At 40.5% G+C, this 16,145-nt stretch overlaps 1 protein-coding gene across 12 annotated transcripts; it reads left to right on the top strand.

The window, feature by feature from the left end:
- Positions 1 to 521: 521 nt before the first annotated feature.
- Positions 522 to 16,121, top strand: ZBTB14 (zinc finger and BTB domain containing 14). Of its 12 annotated transcripts, none has more exons than XR_011047791.1 (7): positions 522 to 610; positions 2,938 to 3,018; positions 3,488 to 4,486; positions 6,855 to 6,901; positions 11,076 to 11,217; positions 12,065 to 14,057; positions 16,065 to 16,121. XR_011047791.1 is itself a non-coding variant. In XM_068395981.1 (5 exons), the coding sequence occupies exons 2-5, from the start codon at positions 3,016 to 3,018 to the stop codon at positions 10,207 to 10,209; spliced, it is 1,074 nt and encodes a 357-aa protein (XP_068252082.1). In that variant the 5' UTR covers positions 522 to 610; positions 2,938 to 3,015; the 3' UTR covers positions 10,210 to 10,522. The 12 variants fall into 12 exon arrangements, 3 of the variants coding, with proteins under 3 accessions (XP_068252082.1, XP_068252083.1, XP_068252081.1); XR_011047794.1 differs by having other exon boundaries at positions 14,017 to 14,057; positions 16,065 to 16,101; XR_011047792.1 differs by having other exon boundaries at positions 11,076 to 12,210; positions 14,017 to 14,057; positions 16,065 to 16,084.
- Positions 16,122 to 16,145: the final 24 nt, after the last annotated feature.

A 16,145-nucleotide genomic window follows, 5' to 3' on the forward strand; every position in this document is an offset into this window, starting at 1 on the left:
GCGCCCCTCAACGGCCGCGGCGCACGGCGGCCCGGCGCCCTCCCCTCGCCTCTCATGCCGCCTCTCCCGCCCAGCACCAGGCTCGGGGCCGAGCCCGCGCCGGGCTCGCCGCCTTGCGCCGCTGGGCTCGGGCTCGCGGGCGCAGGCGCGGTGGGGCGGGTGCCCGCGGCGCGGCGGGAGCGGCTCCCCGGTGCCCGTTCGGCGAGGGCGGCCGCCGCGGCGCGCGCCACCGCTCCACTCCCTCCGCCGCCGCCGCCGCGCGGGCCCCCCGAACAGGGGAGATGGAGCCGGCGCGCTCCCCCTGCTCCCCTCCCCACTGCCTCCGCCTCCTCCACGCTCCCCGGCACGGGCGCGCCCTGCTCGCACCGCGCATGCACGTACCCCCGCCCCCGGGGCGCGCGCGCGCACTGAGTGCTCGTGCAGGAGGCGGCGGTGACGGCCAGAGAGACGCGCGCAGACCCCCCCCCCCCAGCCCCCTCCCCAAATTCCCCCCTCCTCCCTTCCCTCCCTTCCCCCCCTCCCCGGTCCCCTCCCGCGCGGCGGCAGCGGCGGCAGCGGCAGCCCCCCGCGCTCCCCGGGAAGTGCGGCTCCGCGCGCGCGTGAGCGGCAGGTAAGCGCGAGCCCTCTCCCCGTTCTCCCCCCCCGCCCAACGGCAGGGCTGCCGTTGCGCTGCGCGCGCGCGCTCTCTCTCGCGCGCCCCCTCCCTCTTCTTCCTCTCCCCTCCGCCCTCCCCCGCTCACTGCCGCCGCCGTTAAAGCCCAGGCATCTCGCGCTGGGTGAGATGGAGGCGCCGCGGGCGCGCCCGCCACCGTCAGCAGCTCGCGGCCGTCGCGCGCCTGCCTCCCGCGCGCGCGGCGGGCGGGCGATCAGGGGGAGGGCGAGGAGGAGGAGGACACGTCCAGCGACAGATGCGCACGCTGGGGCGCGCGGGCCCCGCGCGGCGGCGGCGGCCGCAACAAAGGGGCGCGCGGCCGCGGCCTGGCGGCGGGAGCCTGGCGGCGCCTGGGCCTGCGCCGCCGCCACCGGCGGGGCGGGCGCCGCGCGAGAACCGTTGGGGCGAGGGGGAGGGGGGTGCCGTCCCCGCGCAGCCCCGTGAGGCGGGGCGGGGCGAGCGCCGGGCTCGCTCCGAAGAGAGGCCGCCTGCTGCTCGCGGGCGCCCCCGACGACAGGCCGGGAGCGCGGGCGGCGTCTCCCTGCCGCAGGGCCGCGCCGGCAGCCGCGGGCCCCCGGCGGTGGCGGCGCGGGTTCCCGTGGCGGCGGCGGCGAGCAGGCCGCGGCGGCCCGGCAGGGCCGGGCCCCGCCGGGAACCCGCCTGCGCCGCGTCCTCGCCGGCGGGTGCGTGGAGCGGGCGTGCGCCTGGCTGCCTTTGCGGTCACGGGCACGGCCGCCAGCGCGCCTCCGGAGCCGCCAGAGCTAGCGTGGCACCGAGCGCGTCTCAGACGGCGGCGGCAGGAGCTGCACGAACAGTTGCAGCCCCAGACGTATTCCCCCCCGTTCCTGGGGTGGTAACGGCAGTGTAACATGTGTGTGTGTAGGAATAATTGGAATTACCCTGAGGAATGAGTAACCCAGTGGCAATGGAGTTTCCGCGTGTCTTGACTCAGTGCTGGAAGTATTCTGGGCTAGTGCCTACCGTGTGCCCCTCGCAGAGCAGTAACTTTGTTTCTTTCACTAATTACACACCCCTGTGTATTCAGCAGCGCTTTTTTCAACAAGTTACTTCTCCTTTAATTGCTTCTTGCTTAGTAAGTCTCAACAGAATTACAGCAAAATTGCATCTTGTTTAACAAAACTGTGTGGGATTGCTGCTAGATTGTTAGTAGTGATGCTTTGCTTAAAAAGAGTAGTGTTTTCCCCAGCTTGCAAACAACTCTAAACAAATCCCGTTGAAATAGTTGTTTGTCTTGCCCTCTTCGGTGCTGAACTGATACCTCATCCTGGGGCCATAGACCCAGACAGCCCAGCAAAATACACAGTGTTTCTTGGGTCTGTTTTCTTTTGTGTGTTTCAAATATTTATGCACTTCCTGTCTGGCTCTCTTAACATCTGATTATGTAGGACTAAGAAAAGAATTTTGGCTTTCCTCAGTTTTTTTTTAGTCAGTGGAGCTATATGCTGAGATGCCAGACCTGCAAAGGTATTTGTAGGGAGCCAAGTGTTTCCATACCATGTTAAACACCCAGTGCCAAGAGTGGAAGTTGCATACCTGTCAGCTGCTTCCATTTCATATATGGTCAAGGATAAATTGTAATTTAGGAAAGGAGTTCCCAGTAGCTCAGTGCCAGGTGATGGAGAGAGGTGTCCTAACCAAATATTAGATTTCCCTCCTCTGCTGCATTTCCTGCTTTTGTCACAATTAGATGCCTGCGGGAGACTGGGATCGAATAATTTAAATTATGCATTTTGCATTATCCTTCTGCTCTTCAAGTATCTCCATTCTTTGGAGAGCTGGTATCCTTGGTGTCTCTTTCTCTGGTCCGGGATACGCGTCCATCCACAGCCCAGTCTGCTGTCCTTTGGGACACTTGTTTTGTTTTGCTTGCCAGGCCCTCAGCTGGTCTTGCTCAGCTCACTGATTCAGCAGAAGACTAATCGCCTTTCTGACGGGTTGGTTACTGGTTAACGTGGGTTAACGCTGTTGATTCCTGTAGTGGATTTTCAGACTTTTAGATCTAGTGCGGTGTAAGTAGCAGGAAAAGTGGAGTCAGAGAAATGAAGGAGCCAGAGAGAAATAAACATGTGGTTTATGACAACAGCGCTATTGGATCAATTTATGCAGTCATCTGTAGAATCAGTCTAAGTAACTGGGCATTTTAACAGTGCATTTTGTATCTTTTTAAATAATTGAAAATGCTGTGCTTTAACACACTAATTTAAGGCAATTTTTGAAATACTTTTTATAATTTCTTAAACTGTTATTATCTTCCTGTCTTTCAGGCTGAAGGTGGCCCATTGTAAGGGTAAATCTGTCACACATTTAATAATCGTTTGTTTAGAAAATTTCCTGCATTGTTCATGGTAAGGCTGATACTTCATATTTTGCATTTAGTTTGTTATACTGACACATTTAGAGTATTTCTTATACATTTTTAGTATTAACATTTTCTTTAGCTGTAAGAATTATTTCTGCTGCAGTTGTATCATATGTTTACTGGGAATTGCAACTTCACAGAGAAAGTTTCCAATTTTGGATGGCTGAATCAATGAATATTTGAATAAATTAACATCTTGATACAAAACAATTGTCCTTTATAAATCGCTATGTTTCGTGTAAAGTGTGTAACCTAGGGAACAACCTTAATGTATTCACAATTTTAAAAGAAGTTTAAGAGTAATGCTTTTATAATCTGAAAGGCTTTTTCTGGTCATAATAAGCAAAAGATTTTATTTGGCAATTCTTTTAGTGTGTAAATAACATCAGCTGTTAGGATTTTATGACTTCAACTACTTCATAAAAATTACAAAACTTTCCCTTGTTATTTTACAGGAGTTTTTCATCAGTATGTCTGAAACCATTAAATATAATGACGATGATCACAAAACTGTGTTCCTGAAAACATTAAATGAACAACGTTTGGAAGGAGAATTCTGTGACATTGCTATCGTGGTTGAAGATGTTAAATTCAGAGCACATAGGTGTGTGCTTGCTGCTTGCAGTACCTACTTCAAAAAGCTTTTCAAAAAGCTGGAAGTTGATAGTTCCTCAGTAATAGAAATAGATTTTCTTCGTTCTGACATTTTTGAGGAAGTTCTCAATTACATGTATACTGCCAAGATTTCTGTTAAGAAAGAGGATGTAAATTTGATGATGTCTTCAGGCCAGATTCTTGGTATTCGATTTCTGGATAAACTCTGCTCTCAAAAACGTGATGTATCTAGTCCTGAAGAAAACACACAGTCCAAGAGCAAGTACTGTCTAAAAATAAACCGTCCTGTGGGGGAGCCTAACGATACCCAAGATGATGAGGTGGAAGAAATTGGAGATCATGATGACAGTCCATCAGATGTGACAGTGGAAGGAACTCCCCCAAGTCAGGAAGATGGAAAATCACCTACCACTACCCTGAGAGTGCAAGAGGCGATTCTGAAAGAGCTGGGAAGTGAAGAGGTTCGAAAAGTAAACTGCTATGGCCAAGAGGTAGAGCCTATGGAAACAACCGAATCAAAAGACTTAGGATCTCAGACCCCCCAGGCTCTGACGTTTAATGATGGCATAAGTGAAGTGAAAGATGAACAGACACCGGGCTGGACCACAGCAGCTGGGGATATGAAGTTTGAGTATTTGCTTTATGGTCACAGGGAACACATTGTATGTCAGGCTTGTGGTAAGACCTTTTCTGATGAAGCGCGACTGAGAAAACATGAGAAGCTACACACTGCTGATAGACCATTTGTTTGTGAAATGTGTACAAAGGGCTTTACCACGCAAGCTCATTTGAAAGAGCACCTGAAAATACACACAGGTTACAAGCCTTACAGTTGTGAGGTATGTGGAAAGTCTTTTATTCGTGCACCAGATCTAAAAAAGCATGAAAGAGTTCACAGTAATGAGAGACCGTTTGCGTGCCATATGTGTGATAAAGCTTTCAAGCACAAGTCCCACCTCAAAGACCATGAAAGAAGACACAGAGGAGAGAAACCTTTTGTCTGCAGTTCCTGCACTAAAGCATTTGCTAAAGCATCTGATCTAAAAAGGCATGAGAACAATATGCACAGTGAAAGAAAACAAGTTGCTACAGCCAATTCCATCCAGAGTGAAACAGAACAGTTACAGGCAGCAGCTATGGCTGCTGAAGCAGAGCAGCAATTAGAAACTATAGCTTGCAGTTAAAAACTGAAGCAGAAACTTTATCAGAAATAATATAAGAAATTAAATTGAACAAAATCTATTGTTGGTGTACGTTTAGACTGAGAATTATCTTTTCAAGAAAGCATATTTTTAGAGGATGTGAATGTTACATAGGAACACAGCATTGGTTGCTTAGGTATTTTAAAACATTTCAGAGAAGGGTATTCTTAGAATATGAAATAGTTTTGTTGCCATTAGTGGTATAATGCACTAATACCTGATTTAATTTGAGAATATGATCAAGTTCTCTATAAAACAGGGATCATCACTGGCTGATGTTTTGTTTCATCTGGTATGGAATACTACATACGATGTAGACATCAAAATCAGTGGTTATGTTTAGAAATGCCAAGATCTCAGAAAATAACAACCATGGAAAGAAAATACTTGTTTTTCATAATTTTGAAAGTGTTATACCTACAGTTTTTGAGAAACGGACATTGATTCCCTAAGCTTTTTAATTCCTCCTTTTTTCACCTAATGTAGGTGCTAGAGGTTGGTACAACAGAGTGTAAGGGGGGACGGTGATCAATTGCTTCTTATTCCATTCCCTCTTATTTTAATCAAGGTGGCAAGTTTAATTAAATACTTGCTTTCCTGAAAAAAATGCGTTATTCACAGTGGTCCTGGCTGGCAAAGCAGAAGAGTCGTGACATTCACCAGTCCTTTTTATGAGGAAGAGTCTGCCTCGTTTGTTTCTATGTTCACTCTTATGCAGACCCCTGGAAATGGGACAGAGACACAAAGGAAAAAGGGTGCAAGCATGGAGAAGGAGATATTTTCCTTACTCGGACCCAGTAGAAATGAGTTAAAGCTAATACAGCCTGAGGCTGTAGTTTTTGTTATGCAGCTTTCATTCACCCAACCTAGCACAGTTACAGCAAAGGAGTGTTCCTGGCAGCACAGGGTGATTAGCTGCACTGGTGAGTGACCGGGTGCCACTGCCAGACCTCCACAGCTGTGGAGCACAGCCACAGGCTCTTGCATACCTGCCTGCAGTGGTCAGGCTGGGTTTTGTGTCATGGGTGGTCATACCAGCTGATAGGTCCTGTTCAAGTTTAAAAAATTTCGCCTTCGGGCACACAACCTCTCGGCAAGAGGGAGGCTTCAGTGCGTGGTTTCAGTCATAACTGACCCAGAATCAGTGTTCGATAATAGTCTGTTACTTAGAGTTGCTTATTTTTTTTTTCAGACAAGCTGGGATAGATGCTGCTAATTTAACTGTTAACTCACAGAGTCAACAAAATATGTGATTTTTGGATTGCAGTCTGCTACATGTAGTCAACAAGAGAAGACACAGTAACAGTGGTAATGTAATCCAAAGGGATAGCGAACCTTTATTTTAAATTTGTAAATACTACAACGGTTGTCAAAACTTCAAATGAAGTTGCAGTGGGAAAAAAAAAACAGTCTTGGGCATGTGGTCGGATAACTTTGGTCACTTGCGATACCTATAGCATATGAAAGTGTTAGACCAGTTTCTGGTAAGTTACTGTGCGGTAGATCACATCTTGCTTTTCTAAATAGAAATTGAAAATAGCGTTTTTGGAAGTGTTATATGGAACTTTTATTATTTTTTTTTGGTTGGGTTTTTTTACAGCTTCATTTTATTCATGTACTCATCAGGTTAAGCAGTTATCTTAAAATGCCAATAATTGTTTGAAAGCTGGTCTGTAAATAAAACATGAACTTAATATTTTAGAAAATGTAAACTTTGGACCTTCACCAATATATTTTTTTAAAATGTTGCTTCATTTTACATTCAGTAATATTAGTTTGTAAACAAACTATACATTTTGTATCTGTGCAACATCAGAGGATGTGTATTCATTGCATTTTATTGGTTCTCTTGAGGAACATGATAAATGACCATTGTTAAAATGTTTTACTGTATATGATCATAGATATAAAGATTGTAGGTCCAAAATGGGATCTACTTTTTTTTTTCTAAATATGTTAGTATTGCTATGTTTTCTTATCTAAAATTGTGTTTGCTTTTTCTTAGATGGTAAAATTGGGGTTGCTAAGTCTGCACAAAACAGATCTGTCATGGTAAGAGTTCAAAAGAGTAAAAGATGAAGAAAGTAAATTTTCTCTAGGTCTGTTGTGAAGAGTGCAAGAAGTAATGAGCTTAAATTACAACAGTGAACATTCACATTAGACATTCGGAAAAACTTGTAAAGGGTTGAATAATGAATTATTATAACAGAATGCCTGGAGAGGTACTGCAGTCTCCACTAGTGGTGATATTCAAAGATGGGTTAGACAAACGTCTGTTAGGAATGGTTTAAATATAGTTAATTCTGCCTTGAAGCTGAAGGATAACCTAAATAACCTCTCAAGGAGAGTCTCATTGTTTTTTTTTTTTTGGAAAGTAATAAATGAAAATGGAGCTTGCTGGGGCAGCAGACGCCTGGATGGAAAGACAGAGCTCAAGGCTTATAGTTAAAGAAAATTGCTCTCTGACATTTAAGCCCGAGCAGTCAGGCTGGGAATTTGAAATTGTTACAGAAAAACAGGCTTGTGTTAAAAGACACACAACTGAAAGTGTGGTAACATCATGTTTTACATCAGAGTAAATTCTGCTATTGCTAAAGCTTACAGCTGCAAGAGTTATGCGAGGTGACAGCTATAAGGGTTGCATGATGTTTGTAGCTTCTTAAAACTGGGACAGATTGATATTGTGCATATTCTAATACAAAAGTGTACAGAGGCAGGAACAAATGTTACTGTTGCACATTGCTTGGACAGGTATAAGACTTGGTCTTAACAGTCTGTCATAGGAACAAATTCAGTGAAACCAATGGAATCGCTCCCATGTCAAAAGTTTTGAGAGGGGCCTCAGCCTCTTGCTAGTTTATAGCTGCTTAAGAGTCAGAAGACTGCTGTATGTTCCTGAGGCAAACAATGACAGTATTGATCAAGAAGGCAAAGGCTCAGTTATTTTTGTGAAATTGAGGATTTTATTGGAAATTTCTACTACCGCTGTTTTAAGGATGTGAACTTACCTTATTTTTTCTTTTTTTTGAAAGCCAATAGATAATTTTTTCTTCCCTTCCCAATTGTTTTTATTCAAGACAGTGAGAAGGCCTAGAATACCAAAGCTTAAAGTTTTGGAAAAGGTTTCAGAAAGGAAGTGTGGAGGTAACCTTAGCTGTACATTATTATTAATGGGTTCTGAATTAGTCCTGTTCATTGTGTAAATTCTGAAGGGATTTTAGCTTATATGTTATGAGGGTCGATCTGTGAAGTTCAGGTAAATCTGTCTGCATCTTAAGATGCTACTGTTCCCGGCTCTCTCCTGTCTGTGCCGAAAGACACCATGTACAAAAGCAGATGTATGTCAGCTCCAAGCCACTGAGGTTTTCCAGCATGATAAACCCTAAGCTATGAGCTGTGTTGATTGAGGAATGGACAAATTTTAATTTTTGCTTTTACAAGGATGCCAGCTTCTTTCAGAGCTTATGAGACAGCATATAAGATTCTGTCCAATTAATGGCAATTTTGCTGTTGACTTTGTTGGGGACAGACTAGCCTAATATTCCTAACAAGGTTTCCAACAGCAGGCAAATTAGCTAATTGGTGTGCGTTGAGGAATGACAGAATGCTATAGAAACATAGATAGATAAAATAACATTAGATATTAATTAATTGGTTTTCTCAGAATTAAGTAGCAAAAATATCGTGCATCAAATTAGTCCTAAACATCTGCTTCTCCAACTATGGTTTGTGAAAACAGAGTCAGTTATGTCTTTAATATACATAGGATAGTAAAAACTTGGTTTCTTTTTTGGCTTACACTGAACGCCTGCCCATGTTATGATGTTAGGTGACCCAGTGGCTTCAATGGAACTCTCTGTGTATTGGAATTATGTGTATGAATAGGGGTTTATGTGACCAGGGCTTACGTGTATATAATGCAGCAGCACGTTAGTTGGTGTGAAATGAGGTTCTTCTGGTGACCCAAATGGGTCTATAAGGTCAATGTCAGTTGAGATGCCAAACCAAAGTCTTCTCCATTGCAAAAAGATCTAAATACTAAGGAAGTATAGCCGTTTAGTTAAAAGGCTTTGTGTTTTAAAAGACTAAATAACTTAGAGTGAAAAGAAATATTTGAAATAAGAACTTTGCTGTTCTGTAATCTTAAATGTATGTTCTTAAAAATAGGGTGATTTTTTTTTTTGTAAAAGGAAAAAGGAACAAAGAAAACACATTTTGAACTCTGGTATCTGATTAATTTCTGATCCAAATTATGTTAGCCATGGGTATGCTGCTGGTTATTTGGCACAACTCAGTTTGGAAACTGCAAAAGTTCAGGAAAGAATACCTTCCACTCCTCACCCACTCTTCTACACACCCTTCTTATCAATATTTAAACAAACATTAGAAGACAAAGCAATTCACAGTTGAGTACTTGTGTTTTCATTTTTCTGCTTTAATCTTTGAAAAAGCTTTAGGCCTGGAGATCAGAGTCTTAAAGGTTGTTGTGTGGAAGAAAATGCTGACTTAAGTAGCAAGATTTTGAGGAGTTCAGCTTCTATTTCGTATAAGCTGCAAAATTCTAAATCCTAATACTAAGTATGAAATACTAAATTTAAGAATACTCCTCAAAAACTTGCCATTTAGGTACCCAAACTGGAGTTCTTTTGAAGATCAGGCCCTAATTTTCTAATCTAGAGATTGCGTTCATGATTCCAGTAAGGATATTTAAATTAATAGTTGGGTGAGATATAGAATAAAGTATCAGATGATACCAGAAATCTACCCTAAGCTTAGAGTATATTTTTAGGGACAGATATCTGTTCTGAAGTCTTTTATCAATTTAGACACCTCTCTGTCTTACAGAAGAAACAAAGCATTTCTGAAACAAAGTACATCTACTGCTAACAACATATAACTTTTCTGAATGTAAACGTTGACGGATTGGTACAGAACAGGGTAATTCTACCTAGAAAGTAAAGGCAGACCTAAGGAATTTTCACCTCTTTCAAACAGCTAATGCGTAGATCACAGCAGTATGCCCAATCAGCCAGAAACGTGCATGTTTCATTAAAAATTCCATTACAGCAGTTGGTCTGTCATTTGTCTCCATATAGATCTAAACCAATTATAATAACATACTGAGTCATTTCAGAACAGATGGAGGATTTCCATGAATAGATTTTGTTAAATATGTGTCATAAGAGTCAAGACATCTCTTCTCAGGAATGATTTTTAAATGTAATACAAGAAATCTGAAATAATAGGGTAGCTAAAAATAGTGATTTATACAATATTGATATGTTTTTCAATGTATTTCTCTCCACTGTCCCTTTATATTTTTTTTTATTTGCAGGCCCTGCTCCTTCAGATATTTATAGAAGTCTGAAACTTTATGAACTTCAGCAGTTCCAATATGAACAGAACTAGAGTTATCACATTGAGAGCTCTTTAAAAGAAACAGACTTTTGAAGTCTTACCGTTTTTTAATAATCTGTAGCTAAGCATCTAATTTTTTATAGATAAACTCAAAATACATGTAGACCAGTGAATAAAGCTCTTCGATGTCTGACCTGTTTGGCATACGGATATCAAAAAGCATGGCCAAAGCAGAACTTCCAGATACCTGTATCCCATATTCCTTCCTGTATATATGTATATATATCTTTTTTCTTTAGGTCTATAGTTCTTAAAAGAACACATTTATAAAATGAGTGGTACTAACAAGAAATTGAAATTCTTACTGAATGTAAATTCCAAATGTATTTTCTTTTTAATAATACTGAGGCATTTTGAATAAGTATATAAGACAATAACTGCAAATTACATATTACACATATAAGTATATTTAAATCTGTATTTGAATGCAAAAGGAAAAGAAATTAATGGAAGTAATGCATGGAATATAGATTGTCTTTGTGGAATCATAAAATCATGAGAATAATGAAAATGGATAATTTCAACTTTTTTCCACCAAAACATCAAAGCATTATTCTGTTTTAGAAAATTGTGTTTTCTGATGCAAAGCCATTCTGTTGAAAAAATCACACCACTAACAGCAACAAAACATACCCCACAGTGCTTGTATTTGTAGTTTTCTGACCTCCTTCCAATGGCCTATTTATACTTTTGAGTAATCTGCATCTGCAAGCAACTTAGCTGCAGGGAAGCACAATCTTTAGAATATTTTAAAGACAAAAATATTCTAGGTTTTCATTCTTCACTAATAAAGACCTATTTTTTTCAGGGTCAAGGGTGCTACAAGCAGTGTTTACAGGAACAAACCACTGTAGTGGCATTGCAGGTGGCCCAGACAAGAGGATGTAGAATGGTAGAACTCCACTCTGAGATCAAAAACTCATTTCTTTCTGCTCTAGAAATTGGAAATGGTACTGACACAAGATACTGTGTAACTTTGGGCAGAAATTCCTCTTCAGGGGAAGTTATCAGTTATCTGCAGCTGATTTATGGCTGTTTTTTACTCGTCACCCCAATTGGGGTTTAAAGAGTAGAGTTTTCAGGACTATGTCTTTAAAGTTATTAGTTGGTCCTATTTTGCATGCTGTCAAAGCTTTTTTGCATGTTTCTGTTGTGTTCATGGTTGCATGGGCAAAGTTAGGGAGAAGAGTTGGAGTAAAAGCAAGAACATACTGTGAAAAATGTTCTAAGCATTGCATTTATTAAACTAATACAAATTACATGCAAATTTTTATTTAATGTATTTAGGGTGCATTATATTTAAGAACATGTTTTCACTTGCTTAAGAAATCAGTAGCCTCAGATGATAATTTGTTGATTTGTTTTCATTACCTTAACATCCAGCATTTAGAATCAGTGCATAGATTTATTTTTCCTGATTATGAAAGCCATGAAGTATCTGTTCATACAGCTCTATTACACTAGAAATATCTGCATATACTGACTGTCTATATCTAAGCAGCATTTGACCCTTTTTTCTTTACACTAGGGGATCCATCTTCTTTGTATCCCAAATAAGCATGTTATCATTCCCCCATTTCCTGTTAGAAAACAACCAAAGTTTTCATGAGATCTGCTTAGGACATTAAGGAATGTTTTCTTAGATGCCAATAGGATTTAATCAGATTACTTTGCAAAGATGTAAAGTGAATAGAAAGTGGCTGCTTTTGTATAGAAAGATAGTTTACAATGCAACGTTTCTCTATGTTTGTTTCAAAACTTAAGCATTTTTTAATCTGTTTCTGTTTTGCTATAAAGCTTGTTTTTGGAGAATACAGTCTTCTAAAGGCATAGCAAAGTAGACTTCATATGGTAAAGCTTAATTCTGCTGAAAGGGTGAGTCTTGTTCCTTCTCCACTCCTTTCCTACTGACAAAGGTGTCTGGTGAACTGTGTCAATGCAAGGTAAGTGATGAAGGCATTCAGGAAGGAGCAGGGATGAGGGTGAACAAGGAAGGGGAAGGAGCAGGACCTTCTCACTTCAGCTGCAGTGAAATGAGTGACAGCTTCCTCTGTCTTAGTCACCCCCTTTAAGTTTGTCTTGTCTGGACAAATCTCATTCCTAAGTTATGTTCTTTTATTCTTGTTGAATTATTTCTTTTTGAAGACTTCAGGGTGGAGAGGCTCAAGTGAAGCTCGGAAGAATTGCACCTATTTCTCTGTGTAGAATTTATTATGCATAGAACTATGGTAGAGCTAATACTCTGATTACTAGTTAATATGCTGGATAGTATGTGCTGTTTTGTTAACAAACTAACGTCTGTCAGCTTTGATCCAAAGATGATCTGTTCTGTGTTCTTAGAGCACAGGAACAGGTTAGCACTCTTTAACTCAAACTTATTTATCTATCCTATGTGATAACAAAAAAAAGAGAAGCAATGCACTAAGGTAGTAGGTGCCATGTCCAAGGCACAGCTAAATCATGAGATGTTTTCCTGTTTGCAAGTTAAGAGAAAAGCTAAACAAGGTCAAGGCATCACATCCATGGTGATTTAAGACAAAGTTGTGGTTGTTACTGTCTGTTGTTCTTTTGCCTGCAGTAGCACTCGTGCAATGTCTCAGTGAAGCACTTCATGGAGAGCCAAAGTACACAAAAACCAATAACCATTTTGAGGCATTTTTTTCTTAACCTACTTAGCAGCCCCACTTGATTGCCTCAGTGCTAGGGTCAGTGGAAGAGCAGCCCCAGTTTAGATCAACTTTGGCTGTTGTGGAACTGCCTCCTAAGACAGCAGCTTTCTGTTTCGCGTGCTGTAGTAAAACTGCAAATTGTTGCTAAAAGGGGAAATCCCATTCTCTCCTTTCCTCTCTTTCTGTTGCCTTTTGCACCTGTTTCCTCCATCTTGTTTGCCTCAGATTTAATAGGTTTCGTGGCTTTAGGGTAAGCCAGTCGAGTGAGTTTCTATACCAAACCAATTCAGTTCCTCAGTGAGTTAGTTTTAGGTTGACCTACCTTGTCAAACCAATTCATTAGATTTGGTCCAAGGTGAGTGGCAGGAGCATATAGCTAGAGTTAGGAGAACGAATGGAGCAGGACTTGCCCAACTTTGGCATCACATTAAATACAAGGTGATGAAACACAGCACCTATTGCGAAGTGTTTGCGAGAAGCAGCCAGGCAACAGAAAGGACCAGACAACTCCTTTGCAATAACAACTGGTGGTAGACTTGCAGGATTTTGAAGAGGGAGATTATGTGCTTCATTTGTGCTTTTTCAGGAGAACAGAATTTGGGTTTTGAAGTTGTGGGGGTTTTTGTTTTCTTTCTTTTTTATTATTTAAATTAATCTAACCCTGTTTGCCTCTCATCCAACAATCCTACGAAGCCTTGAATTGTGACAAATTGCTCAGATTAAGGAGAACAGTTATAAAAGACAATAGGCATTTAATTCACTGAAGGACAAAACTGTAACCCCAAAAGGATGAAAAAATATTTTTGCAACAAAGGTTAATGTTTACAAGTATTAGAAGTAGACAGTATTCACTTCATAGTTATTTAGGTCCATTTTAGGTCACTTACTGTGTAAAAAATCATATTTTAAGCTATTGCGTATAATATAAATCCAAAGTATAGGGATAGATTTTGTATTTCATTAGGTGATGTCAGCTGGACTGACTTCATGTTAAGGATTTTTTTTTTCTGCCTTTCTAGTTTAGGCTTCAGTGGTAAACTTGAAGTTTTCGGAATTATTGATTTTTTCATTCATTTCCAGGTATAAATATTATTCAATTCGAAGGCCTGAATATAAAAATTGTAAGTACTTTTTATATTTCCATTTGGTACTTCAGATTAAGGGGTTTTCAATGTAGTTCTTTGGTTGTGTAGCTGAGGCCATGGAAGGCATTCTTTGTCGAGAGTTACCTTCTTTCAGTGAGAAGTTATTTCCTGGAAATTATTCTGTTCTCTGATACTTCTCATAATTTTCTGTGCTTTCCTTTTAACAAGACTTTTTTTCCCCATCTGAAGTAACAACATTTAAGTATTTTCTTTTTACAAGATACCTTATTTTATATTACAGCTATTACTGATTTTGTTATTTTACCCAGTAATATTTTACTAATTTATCCAGGTTTTCCAGTGAGATTTGTAACTATCATGGCCACTATATTCTTGCTCTCAAAGTGTAAAATAGAGCTTAAACCAGGATTTTGAGACATAAACTTTTTAATGATGGTGTAAGGTTTCGATCTTTAACTTTTCAGCACTGTATGTGAAACCATATACAGAAACCTACAGAAAGGCCGTACAATCTCGTTGAATGCCTCTCTTGGAGATACTTGATTTAAAAATATATATATATTCTAATTTTGTTTCTGTAATTCTTGTTCTTAAATCAAATAAGGGAAAAGAGTTCAATCTGTCTACTTGGCAAGTAGGAAGGAGCAGCTATACCCTTTTGTATTTCAGATGAGTTAGAGGTCTGAAAATAATTGGGCTTGATTACTGGACTAGCAGTTATGTACAGCTATACAAATAGTAACAATTAAAACCTACAGTTTTAAAGTACGTGGCAGGCAAGTTTACTTACGCTAGAGTTTTGCCATTCACTCTGCAAAAAACCTGAAATACGTCAGAAATTCTTACTTGAAAATGTGGCTGCCATCATAAATAGAGGTATGTTAGGCAGAAATGTTTAATTAAAACTTAATAATTACCCATTTTAAGAGAGTTAGTAAATGTTTTCAATATGAAACATAGGTTTAATTTTCCACTTCAGTAATTAATTTTTCTTTTATCCAGTTGTATGACTTTCTTGTAGATCTCCCATTGTTCCAAGAAGGGATGAAATGCTGTCAGAGGGAAGCCCTGATTTGATGGATGTGATAAATTCTGCTAGAGTAGGGATGTCCTATTATTGATACTTTTCAATTGGATGTGGATTATATTTTGTGAATCTTGCTAACTTTATGTAAAGTTTTGATACTCTACTGTTTTAAATCCTTTCTTTTGTAAAAAAGGTTGATGTTTTCAAACATAATTTAAAATTCATATATTTGTCTTATTTGGCCGAATTGTTTCATTTTCAGCCATGCGTGGTGAAATCCCCATCCTTTTGACTCTATAGGACAAGTTAGGAAACCGCGTTGTGTATTTACTCTTTGTATTTTATATTGGTGTAATTCAGCATAGTTTCCCATTCTCAGTTCTTGAACAATCTAAGCTGTTTAGTAGGATGTTAAAATGATGCTTTTGGTATTTACATTTTACATATATTTGTTCTCTTCTTTGAGCGTTAAATTAAGCATGTTGTTTAATATTTAGGTTGTTTACATTTATCAAAATTTTATGTCTGAATTTATTAAGGACTTTAATGAAATAGTGTTTTCTTGCAAGTTTGGAAATTTCTTCATTTATTTTAAAGCTGACTGTTCTTCTTAGCTCACTGGCTAGCAGTTTTGCCATGGGTCATAAATGCTTCTTTGATTCTGCCCTTTTAAGTTATTTGAAGACTTGAGCATGTGCCTAATTTTAGAACTTGTGTCAAGTTACACACACCAATAAGATGTGGTATGATCAGGGTCTTAAAACACTTTTTATAGGAAAGAGGAAGACACATGCAAAAATACTCATTTTTAGTCTAACAAATGTGTTGTCATGCTGGCAGACCAGAAAAGGTTTGAAGATGAGAATTTTACTTGTGGCAGCCTCGCAACCTATCATTTGAGTCTTCAGCATGGTGCAGAATGGTATGACCTTGTCCAAGTCATGAGTCAGTGGTTGTACGTGAGACCCTTTAAAGTCTCTTCCTATGTTTCACAGTGTTCCTGCTAGATCCAGAGTCATTAGCCAAGGACTTGACTGGACTGAATTCCTTGCTGTATAAAAGAATTCCCGTGTGAT

Source organism: Nyctibius grandis, chromosome 3 (assembly GCF_013368605.1).
Source record: "Nyctibius grandis isolate bNycGra1 chromosome 3, bNycGra1.pri, whole genome shotgun sequence".
In the NCBI taxonomy this organism is placed as follows: Eukaryota; Metazoa; Chordata; class Aves; order Nyctibiiformes; family Nyctibiidae; genus Nyctibius; species Nyctibius grandis.